An 11,840-nucleotide genomic window follows, 5' to 3' on the forward strand; every position below is an offset into this window, starting at 1 on the left:
CTTCCTGGGCTGTTGGAACAATCGAGGCTGGCTGCCTCTCACTCTCAGCGGCTTGTGATCCAAAAACTCGTAACGCGTCCCTGCTCAAAACAGATGTACTCTTCCGATGGCCTCAGATCGACTACCCATTTGTCCAGTTCTACCTCTCACAGGGGCCTCGGGGAGGCTCACGGTCTCATCATCAGGCGGAAGGGAGCTGATCAACGTCACCGCCATCAGGGAGGAGAGAAAACTCAGGACTCTGTGCTCCTGACCCGGAGGCTGGAAGGGCCCTCTCCCCTACCACACCTCACGCTCTACTCTCTGCAACTTGAGACCACATCCAGGCAGGGAAAAGGCAGTAAGCGTATTTCCCAGCAGTAAAACTTCGCCAAGTGATCACTGTGAAGCAAGATGTGATATTCCAGCAACGTTAGAAGTCTTCACGTTAAATCCATAGGTATGAGCAGCAAGCAAGGCTGTCGCACGTGCAAGGACAGCTTGTCCCCCACTAACTGGAAAGGAATGTGGACATTTTTAAATGGGTGCAGGTAGAGCACCTGTAAAAATAGGAAGGTAAAAAGAAAAGACACTTCTTTTCCTTTTATACTGCCCTTCCACTCGCGAATTACTATGCCTGTTTGCATTGCTTATTAGCCTTTGTAAATGTTAGAGTGTTACTTTGAAGCCAATGGCTACCTTAAAATTAATAATCATACGAATACCTAGTATTACTTGTACATGTGACAAATCTACTTGATGGCAATACGTAAAAAGTAAAGTATAATCTATCCTTTATAAGCAACAGATTTCCCAAAGACAAAAATAAAACTTTTAGAATCTGATGACCAAGCGATGTGACTAAATTATATATCTTATCCCAAAATCCTTCTTCTGATAGATCTTAGTCACATGTCCAGGACTCTCGGTCAGAGGGAGTCAGGTACCATTCCCATCCCACGCTGTCAGAGGGTGGCACAGCACAGCCTCTGGAGACAGACCAAGACAGGACAAACCTCAACTCTGCCATGGCTTACTGGGTGACTTCGGAGAAGTTACTTAACTTCTCTGTGCCTACTTTCCTCATGTGCAAAGCAGTGATAATTACAGCATTACCGATTTCATTCTTGTAGAAATCAAACAAGCTAATATCTGGAAAGTGCCTGGCTCATGGTAAATCCCATATGGTTAAAATCCTCACCATGACCATGACCATGACCACGTCAAACCCTGTCACACTATGTCAGGTCAGAAGCACAAGCTCCCGAGGACAGGAATGTCCCACATTTTTCTGCCACACTCCTACCATCGGCACATAACAGGCACCTGAATTTGGGCTGACTTAATTATGTCCTAAAACTGAGGCTGCAAGTACTCGGATCTGCTAATCAGCCTCAACTTTTGGTCTTAAACTATCTTAAAAAAAAAAAAAAAAAAGCTAGGGGCGCCTGGATGGTTCAGTTCTTTAAGTGTCCAACTTCTGCTCAGGTCATGATCTCATGGTTTGGTTCATGAGTTCGAGCCCCACATCAGGCTCTGTGCTACAGCATAGAGCCCACTTCAGATCCTCTGTCTCCCTCTCTCTCGGCCTCTCCCTGTTTCATGCTCGTGCTCGCTCTCTCTCAAAAATAGACATTTAAAAAAATTCCAGAGAAGGACAGATACCATATGTTTGCACGTATAGATGGATTAGGAGGAACTTAACAGAAGACCATGGAGGAGAAGAAGGAGAAAAATAGTTGGGGAGAGGGAGGGAGGCAAACCATGAGAGACTTTTGAATGCTAAGAACAAACTAAAGACTGACGGGGGGTGGGGGGGAAGGGAAGGGGGAGATGGGCATGGAGGAGGGCACTTGCGGGGATGAGCACTGGGNAAAATAGACATTTAAAAAAATTCCAGAGAAGGACAGATACCATATGTTTGCACGTATAGATGGATTAGGAGGAACTTAACAGAAGACCATGGAGGAGAAGAAGGAGAAAAATAGTTGGGGAGAGGGAGGGAGGCAAACCATGAGAGACTCTTGAATGTTAAGAACAAACTAAAGACTGACGGGGGGTGGGGGGGAAGGGAAGGGGGAGATGGGCATGGAGGAGGGCACTTGCGGGGATGAGCACTGGGTGTTATAGGGAAACCAACCTGACAATAAATTATGGAAGAAAAAAAATTCCAAATATTACTCCATATATTCCTTAGAAACGGAGATTAAAACAAATTATTCCTGAACTGGGTTACCGGGGACTCTCTCTCATAACACTGGAATTTTGAAATAAAGCGTTTTAATGATAGTGGACTCTGAAACTAATCAACCTTCAGAGGAAACCTAATTGCTCATTAAGTGCCCATTCCCACAGGAGGAGGTGACTCACTGTTGGTGATTTCTTCCCTCTAATGTAGATGGGGAGATATGAAAGGGAATTGTTTGGGACAGAGCTGAGAAGCAAGTGAAGCAGAGGCAGTAAGCAAAGGTGAAGAATTAGTGTCACTTTAACAAAGTGGCTCCTGTTAACAACCACGTCGATGAGAACACAGGCTTCCAGGAACCCCTGTGATCCTTACGTGAGTCCAGGAATAATCTCCCTAAAAACTGCATGAAGGGGCGCCTGGGGGACTCAGTCGGTTAAGCGTCCGACTTCGGCTCAGGTCATGATCTCACTGTTCGTGGGTTCGAGCCTCGCGTTGGACTCTGTGCTGACAGCTCGGAGCCTGGAGCCTGCCTCAGATTCTGTGTTTCCCTCTCTCTTTCTCTCTCTCCACCCCTCCCCCACTCACACTCTGTGTCTGTCTCAGAAATAAATAAATATATATTTTTTAATTTTTTTAACGCTTATTTATTTTTGAAATAGAGAGAGAGAGAGAGAGCATGAGGTGGGGAGTGGCAGAGAGAGAGGGAGACACAGAATCTGAAACAGGCTCCAGGCTCTGAGCTGTCAGCACAGAGCCTGATGTGGGGCTCGAACCCACGGACTGCGAGATCATGAGCCAAAGTCGGACGCTTAACTGACTGAGCCACCTAGGCACCCCAATAAGTATTTTTAAAAAATGCATGAATTAGCCTCACTAGTGGCTGCCAGGGTCCACAGCAGCACATTTAGATAGATTTTAGAAATCAGAAGGAATCTCCCAAATAAACATGACAAAGTTAGCTTGTCATCAAAAATCTGAAATGGCATCTCCTCCACTGGCGCCGGTAATCTAGGCTTTTGTTCACAGACAAGCCCGGGAATAGCTTCCAGGGAGCCGCCCGTCCGTAACTGGCTCGGCTGCTTAACACAAGACCGCGCAAGGCGTTGCCTCCCTGCACCAACATCACAAACGGTCCTCCTCTGGCATCCGCTGGCAGGGCCCCGGATGACTCAGCCCCGAGCGCGGGCAGCATCTGCCGGGGACCCAGGATGAGCCAGGCTCTCTGTGGGTTCACCGCTTTCTCCTCCCGAAGCCGCCTCAGTGACTACCCGGCTTCTCATCCCCAAGGTCAAGGGAAGGAAACAGAGACACAGAGAGGGAGGGAGCGCACCCAGAGGTGGTCAGGGTGGCGCTGGGCCTCAGCCCCCAGCAGCCGGACGCCATGCCCATTCTCCTCACACCCCTGCCCCGCCTGGCCCATGTCTGTGGGTGCCTTCTGCCCCCCGGGCCCAGGTCGGCCTGCCAGGGTTCGCCCCTCAAGGCCTCAGCAGTTAAGTACAGGCTCTGGCCTGGCAGTCAAGACCCTCCACAGTGTCCCCCAGATCTTCCCCTGGGAACCCTCTTTCCCTTCATTCTCCTATGCATGTACCGATTAGCTCCTCGGGGCGCCGGGGGGGCTCGGTCAAATGTCCGACTCTTGGTTTCAGCTCAGGTCATGATTTCCAGGTTCAGGAGTTCAAGCCCTGCATCAGGCTCTGGGCTGACAACAGGCTCTGAGCCTGCTTGGGATTCTCTCTCTCCCTCTCTCTCTCTCTCTCAAAATAAATAAACTTAAAAAAAAAAAGTAGCTACTAAACATTTCACAGATTCCAGCCTCTATATTTTCTTTCTTTCTTTTGAGGGAGAGAGAGAATGCACATGTGCGTAAGCCGAGGAGGGGCAGAGAAAGAGAGAGAGGGAGAGAGAGAATACAAGCAGGAACACTGCGCTCGATCTCATAACCCTGAGATCAGGACCTGAGCCGAAATCGAAAGTCAGATGCTCAACCAGCTGAGCCACCCAGGCGCCCCGTACCTTTTCTCAAAGCCGGGGTGCTGACCTCCTCTCCCCTGCCTTGTTTCCATGATCAAAGTCTCACCAAAACTCCGAAGTGCATTGCAAATGTCACCGCCTCCTTTAAACTTGGGACTGATTTTCCCATGGAAGTAGACGCAGTGCGGTGTCCGTGTCCCGCGTGGCATTTTACAGTCTATCTTATTATTCATGCTGTGTCCCTACCCTCCTACTAGATTCCACCCACCTTTCAGAAGCTCATGACATACTTAACGGTGAACTTGAGAAGAAACCGAGACGGAGGGAGAGGAGCACAGGGAGGTACAGCTGCCCCAGGAACCGAGGCGCAGAGTTCAAGCCCCGGAGGTGGTAGGCGGGGGCCAGTGCAGTTACGTCCACTCTGCAGTCAGCTCCAAGGCCATTTCCGTGGGTGCCTAACCCGCCTTTCCCTTTTTGGTTGGCAAAAGTTCATACATTTTTTTCCTTTGTAAAATTGTTGACTTGAAATTCTACTTTCAAAAAACAACAATAACAACAACACAAAAACCTCCTTTTAAATAAACATTCCACCCATGCTAAGCTGTTCATCTGTTCATGCCCAGGAGGCGGGACTGTGAGTGAGAGAGAGAGAGAGAGAGAGAGAGAGTGTGTGTGTGTGTGTGTGTGTGTGTGTCTGTATGTGTCTGGCAGGGGTGAGGGGGAAGAGGGGCAAGGGATTCTAGAGGAAGGGCTTCTCATTTCTTACTTTATAAACTTTGGAACTGCTTGGTTTTTTTCCCCTCCTAATGACCTAGTGTTTGTCGTTTCTTTTCACCAATAAAGCATGTTTAATGAGCAGGCCTCTGCCTCTTAAAAACAAAATCCCTCCTGAGCACGCTCATCGTCCTTACTCCTTCCTGCCCAGTTCCTAGACTGCTGCCCTCCGGTTACACAAGAGTTGTTAGCAGTTGCTTATGAATCATTGATAAACATCATGATTCGGAGTTCTATTTATCTGACTTTTAAAAGGCTAGTCATTAAACCTGCAGCAGCCCAAACGGACCTGCTGTCCAGCCTCATCATGCTCTCCGGGAGTGCTCCCTTCACCCAGTCAGCCCTCCCCTCGCCCGGGGCCCTGTCAGAAAACCGCGCGACTTCCTGGAATGGTTTAAACTGGAGGGTGCTTTGCCGGAGAGGCGAAGGGGGGGGGCCAGGTCACAACAGGCGGGACTTGGCACAGAGGAAGGGGGACAGATCACAGTGAGGACAGAAAGGAAGACGACCAATTGGAAACCGCCTCGAGTCCATGGGCTGTGGGCAGAGCCGGTCACCTTATGGTAACCGGTAACAACCAGTCCGGGGGGTGGGGGGGAGGGAAGCACATTAAAAAGAAACTTGGCCTTGGCAAGCAAGTCCCTCAACATTTAAAGAAAGAGACAAGAACAGGATGGTGTGTTCAAAATATTCTGGGACCAGCGTTTAGGAAAATAAAAGACAAGAGATGGCTAGATACTCGGAAACCAGGAAGAACACAAATGAACTCCCTTTTCTAAGTCATCACCTACGGAATTACGTGCCTATAAACATCCAGCCCATCATGCCTCTACAAACCGACTTCCGAAAAAAAGAACTCACGAAAGTGCACCAGGAAAGTTTTTTTTAAGTGAACATATTTTTAAAAGAAAATTATGTTATTATTTTTACTGTATAGCTTTTGTGTCATCATATGAAATGTCTCGTTACAAATTACAAGTGATTTTATCTTATAGGAACGAATACTCTTCCCAGTAATCATATTATGTCGATATTCCTCGAGTCATAATATAAAATAAAAGCGCTCGCCACAATTCCAAATAGCCTGCCTGCCTAGTTGGGTCCTTCCCTGGAAAAAAGAGGTGGCAGGGGAATCAGAGAACTGGCTGGAGAGGGTCAGCAGTGACAGAGGTCTGAGCCGCGGTGTCCAAGGGGGGCCACACACGACAGCCCCACCCAGGCTACAACCAGACTGTCTGGGGCAGGAGATGCGTTCCCCCCGCCGCCCTAGAAGGGAGCCCGAGTCTGCAGGTAAAAAAAAAGACTTTTTCTTCACAAGCACTTGAAATTACCATTCAAATTCCCACCGCGATCATTCACTCAGGCGTCGTGCGGGCAGCAGCCCCGGGAGCCAGAGCTGTAAGCCTGTGCCATCACGAGGCTTCTAGCCCTTTCCATCAGCTCTCCTGCCGGCGGGCCCACAGCACTCGTCCCCTGCCACCGCGAGTGGGGACACAGTGGCGCTCCGCCGCGCTGCTGGTTATTAGAAGGTGATGAAGGGAAGGGAGTGGAGTCTCAAGTCCTCCATTCGGACTCCACCTGCAAGACCCCGGCCTCAGATCTCTGACGCAGAGTCCACGGAGCAGTAACGGAACAGAAAAGAAGTCATGTTCCCGGTTTACCTAATTATAAAGATCTCGACCTCCACAGCTCCTCGCCAGCCTCTCATTCTACCTGGCGGCAAAGCAAACGTGAAGCAGAAAGGTGGAGAAGAACCATGCCCGCCCGCGATGAAAACCAATCTGCTCACCTGATGAAGCTCAAGTGGACCCCCAGTGACCGGTGTGACCCCGAGCAGTCGATGCAAAGGAACACGCCGTAGGTGATACTTGCCCAGCTGGGGTTCTTGGCCCCGCAGTCAAAACACACCTGAAAGACAATTTTAGAACCCGGTGATCGTTACTTCCCAGCAGCTGAATGAGCTCTCATACAGGAAGCAGGACGCAATTGAGCGTGACGGCGGCCTGACCTTCACAATTCGAAACTGGTTACTACAAAATAGCTCACCTTATTTATTATTTTTTTAAAAACCTCAACTTTCGGGGCACCCGGGTAGCTCAGTCGGTGAAGCGTCCAACTCTTGGTTTCGGCTCAGGTCACGATCTCATGGTTTCGTGAGTTCGAGCCTCGAGTCGGGCTCCGTGCTGGCAGCGAGGAATCTGCTTGGGATTCTCTCTCTCCCTCTCTCTGCCCCTCCCCCACTCATGCCGTCTCTGTCTCTCTCAAAATAAATTAAAAAAATAAATAAACCTCAACTTTCAACTTCTTTGATTATTATTACATTGCAGATAATTACATATTAATTAAGCATCAGCAGGGCTCCTACCAGCCACGTGAATGAGCGCTAACTAGGGATGTCCCCTGCTGGGGACGCTCAAGGCCTCATGGCCTCGTGGCCTTCCAGCAGGCTGAGCACCCCACGACTGAGCGCAAGGCCGCACCCCAGGCTGCAGAGATGACAGCCCCAGCGCAGACAGCCTGACGGCCCCTCATGAGAGACCCAGGGCCTCTCTCAATGCTGACTGAGACCAAACAGTCTTCATCTGATAGCGTCTGGCAAAAGGAGCACAAAAACGACTTTAAAATATACAGAGTTTGTCACGGAAATTAATATGTATAATTAAAGTCAGAACAACAGAATGGCAAAAAATTCCACTCATAAGAGGACACTTTTTTTCCCCCAGGCAAAGAGCCCCATATTTTAAATACACTTGATAGACAGAGACACCTATGTGAAGTTTGCCCCAACTAGAGGCATCAAGAAAGATCAGGCGCTTGGGGCACCTGGGGGGCTCAGTCGGTTAAGCATCCGACTTTGGCTCAGGTCATGATCTCGTGGTTCCTGAGTTGAAGCCCCGCGTCGGGCTCTGTGCTGACAGTGCAGAGCCTGGAGCCTGCTTTGGATTCTGTGTCTCCCTCTTTCTCTATCCCTCCCCCATTCACATTCTGTCTGTCTCTCTCTCAAAAATAAACATTAAAAATTTTTTTAAAAAAAGAAAGAAAGAAAGAAAGATCTGGCTTTTGGCCTTGCAGAGGTAACACGAGAGCAAAAACACGAGTAGATTTCCCAAGGCCCTTCAGCACGACAGGCTCACGTGACATACGTGTGAACACTGGGGCTAGAGCAACAACCAGCGTGGAAGGCGCCCGTCCACTCCCATCGGTGTTTACTGGGCGCCTGCTGTGTGTCGGACTCCGTGGCGGGCACGGAGGTGTCCTCAGAAACAGCGGGTGTCACGGACTCCATGAACACCTGGCTGGGTCCCTGCCCCCCGCAGGCCACGTGCTGGTCTTTCTGGAGCTCGCGGCGCAGTGGGAGGGTAGGACCCAGAAATTAAGATGCCCTGTGGGCACAGCCAGCAGAGTAAGGAATCCCCTTCCACAGGACACCAAACGGTGTGACCGGCTCTGGCAACGGTGCTGGTCCTCTGCCAGAGGCCGCCTGTGGTCCCCCACTTTCTCACCCAATAGCTGTGCTCTTGCTACCAAGCAAGGACGGGGCACACAGTCCAGCAGGCAAGACCAGTAGTTACGGTGCGATCTCAGTAAGCGAGGACGGGATGGAAACAGTGTTCCAGACGGGGTCCAGGAGGAAGCTCAAGGACAGAATCTTAGAGTGAGCGGCACAAGCCTGTATAGGAGATGGCCCTGTGGCGGCGGAGATGGTGCGTACCCCTGAAAACACGCAAGATGGAGACTCCCTCCTGAGATGGTCTGGTCATGTGGGCGAGGAGCGCACACCACCTTCTAACAGGCTGGCCGCAGCACCCTCCTGTCCCAGCCGCTGAGACAAGGGATTGCCAGAACACTAGCCCCGGGAGGGCGGGGGTCACATCTTGTGCACCTGAGCGGAGCGTGGAGCCTGGCGCCAAGTAGGCACGTGCTAAATGCAAACACAGGTGGCTGGACAGTCCGTAGGGGCAGCTGAGGTCGGGAGCTGAGAGGTCCAAGTGCGGCAGGCAGTTAGCAATACAAGTCTGGCTTCTCTCAGATCCCGGGGCAGGAGCTGCTCTGAGAGCCCGACGGCACTTTGTTTCCATATGCGGTCCCAAACCACAGCTGAGGTACGGTTTACTTATTTATTTTGGGAGAGAGAGAGAAAGAGAGAACGAGCGGGGGAAGGGCAGAGAGAGAGAGGGAGAGAGAATCTCAAGCAGGCCCCTCGCTGTCAGCACGGAGCCCAACTCAGGGCTCGATCTCACGAACCCCAACCGTGAGATCATGACCTGAGCGGAGATCAAGAGTCGGACGCTCAACCGACTGAGCCCCCCGGGTGCCCTGAGATACGGTTTTCTAAGCAGAATATCACTTCTCATGGTGATGAAAAACAAGACCTCTAACAGTTGGCTTTGCCTACGGATGAGAATAAGCACTAGAGAAGTAACAGCTAACACTGAGTGTTTATTCCATGTCAGGCACTGCTATTGGTCAACTGCACCATCGTAACAACCCTAGAAGAAGGCATTAATATTACTCGCATCGAGGCCAGCTTCTGGGGACATGTGCAACCTATACAGCTGTCCAGGGCCCCACGGCTGCTTAATGCTCTGCTGTCTCATCTTGAAATTCTCAACACTTAAAAAAAATTTTTTTTAATTTATTTTAGAAAGAGAGGGAGAGCACATGAGCAGCCAAGAGGGCGGAGGAAGAAAGAAAGAAAGAATCTTAAGCAGACTCCACACTCAGCACAGAGCCTGATACAGGGGCTCGATCCCACAATCCTGGGATCATGACCTGAGCTGAAAGCGAGCAGGACGCTCGACCGACTGAGACCCCAGGCGCGCCGAAATTTTCAACACTTTTTAAACAAAGGCCCTGCATTTTCATTTTGCACATTTTGTTTTGTCTGCAAATTACTCCGTGCAGTTTTCATCCCCATTTTGGAGAAAACTAAGGAAGCATGAAGCAAAGTATCACAGCTGAGAAGCGGGATGGTGGGGACTATACCCCCAGTGGTCTGTCCCAGAGCTCGCTCCTCACCCCTCACCACCCTGCTCCTCACGGGCCAGCCTGTCCTTTATCTGTCTTCCGCCTGCCAGACTGGCAGCTTCCTGAGGGCAGGAGCCTGTCTCTCGATCCAGCAGTGTGCCCACCACTCTGTGGACGGCAGCTGCTCAGCGGATACTTGCTGATCACAGAACTCAAGCAATCGAGCAATAAAACGAACAATAAATCCAGCAAAAAAGCAATCGAGCAATAAGGAACACAGAGACAGGAAGGATTTCTCAAACTAGAAACCTGACCCTTCTGAGTTAAAACCTTGATCCGCAGTAAATATTCATCACACATGAGAGGAAGACCTCGGATAACATACTCTTAAACCAAGTGGTTTCTTTTGAAGTGCCTCTTCCATCTGTGTATCTTACAGCTCTCTCTATTACAGCCCCTTCTTAAAAATGCTTACTGGGGGGAGCGTGGGGGGCTCAGTCGGTTAAGCATCCGATGTTGGCTCAGGTCACAATCTTGCGATTCGGGAGTTCAAGCCCTGCGCCGAGCTCTGTGCTGAGAGCTCAGAACCTGGAGTGTGTTTCAGATTCCGTGTCTCCCTCTCTCTCTGCCCCTCCCCTGCTCATGTTCTCTCTCTCTCTCTCTCTCAAAAATAAACATTAAAAATTTTTTCTTTTAAATGCTTATGGTTCCCCAACTCTTCCACATCATTAAAACTAATTTTCATCTTTGCTTAGTTAATGGTTTCTTCCTAACGATCAAGTAAAAACTTCCTGATCAAGAAAGGTAGCACAATGCTGCAGAACATTACCAGAAAATGTTTTTGCTCCACGTTTTTATTAATCCTATTACAGAATATAAAATTTTCCACCTTGTAACAAAAACAGTAACAATAGTAACACTAGCTGACACTAGTGGAGACGGAGGTACTATTTCAAGTGTTTTTCTTGGGTTTTCTCATTTAATCCTTGGCAATGACCCTCTGAGTTAGGTCCTGCTCAGGTCTGCATTTTCCGATGAGGAAAATGAGGTACAAAGTGGTCGAGGAACCTGCCCAAGGTAACATAGTTACCAGCAAGCCCACACACATCCCTCAAAAGTGTCATAAAGACAATGAGTTCTTATTTAAAAGAAGTCACCTCTCCTTTGATGAATTCAAAGAGAATACACACTGTTGCAGAAATAAAGCAGACCCAAAATACAACTTCTACACTGCTAACTGTGGGTCCTAATCTGATTTAGCCATAGGGCAACTATATAAACAGATGAGTCTAAATTTGAAAATCAAGAAATTGGCGCTTGAGAACTCCCGAAGCCTTTCTCCTCCGACTTCCCTACATTCATCAGCCATCACCTCCAATAAACTGTTTCCTTTCTCACTCTTCTTAGTCTTCAAAAATTCCGGCTCCCTTCCAAGATTTAAAACAAAGACATCTAAATTTTGCAAAACTCGGGATCTTTCTATGCCGGGACGCCCGGCTCATGACCATGATCGGTAACAGCTGTTCGCTTTGGAGGTGACAGTGGGGACTGGACAGGCTGCTGCCACAGGAGGGGAGAGTCCACGCTGACACACTGACAGCCCTTTGCACTCTCCAGGTTCCACTCTGACCTGTGACCCTCCGCGGAGGGTGTCACGTTAGCCCGATGTGTCATCATAACATCTCCTGCCGGTTGCGAAAAGTTGTAAGAGTCAGAGGAAAAAGCAATCTCTGGGGACAAAAAAAGGAAAACCCCAATCGCCAAATCTCCAAAGATTTTGGAGAGACCCAAAGGGAAGAAAGAGAAAGGGTGTGTGGTAGGCCTTCTTAGCAAGAGAAAGGAAGTCATTGCAGAGACACTTAAGCTGCTTTACCAGACAGGGAAACTGAGGCTGCCGTCAAAAGACCACGGGCAACCAGGCAGACGCCAAGAGGCACCCCGGAGGAGCTTCAGAGGTCAG

At 49.6% G+C, this 11,840-nt stretch overlaps 1 protein-coding gene across 1 annotated transcript in view; it reads right to left on the reverse strand.

Annotated features, from left to right (window-relative positions):
* The window catches only part of ARFGAP3 (ARF GTPase activating protein 3), a gene marked incomplete at its 5' end in the record, with an annotated part of 54,846 nt that overhangs the window by 41,887 nt on the left and 1,119 nt on the right, over positions 1 to 11,840 (reverse strand). Inside the window, one exon of the mRNA XM_077757990.1 lies at positions 6,702 to 6,820. Coding sequence (XP_077614116.1) covers positions 6,702 to 6,820 — 119 coding nt within the window. The remainder of the gene's footprint in view (positions 1 to 6,701; positions 6,821 to 11,840) is intronic.

Source organism: Crocuta crocuta, unplaced genomic scaffold (assembly GCF_008692635.1).
Source record: "Crocuta crocuta isolate KB4526 unplaced genomic scaffold, BGI_CrCroc_1.0 scaffold143, whole genome shotgun sequence".
NCBI classification, from domain to species: domain Eukaryota; kingdom Metazoa; phylum Chordata; class Mammalia; order Carnivora; family Hyaenidae; genus Crocuta; species Crocuta crocuta.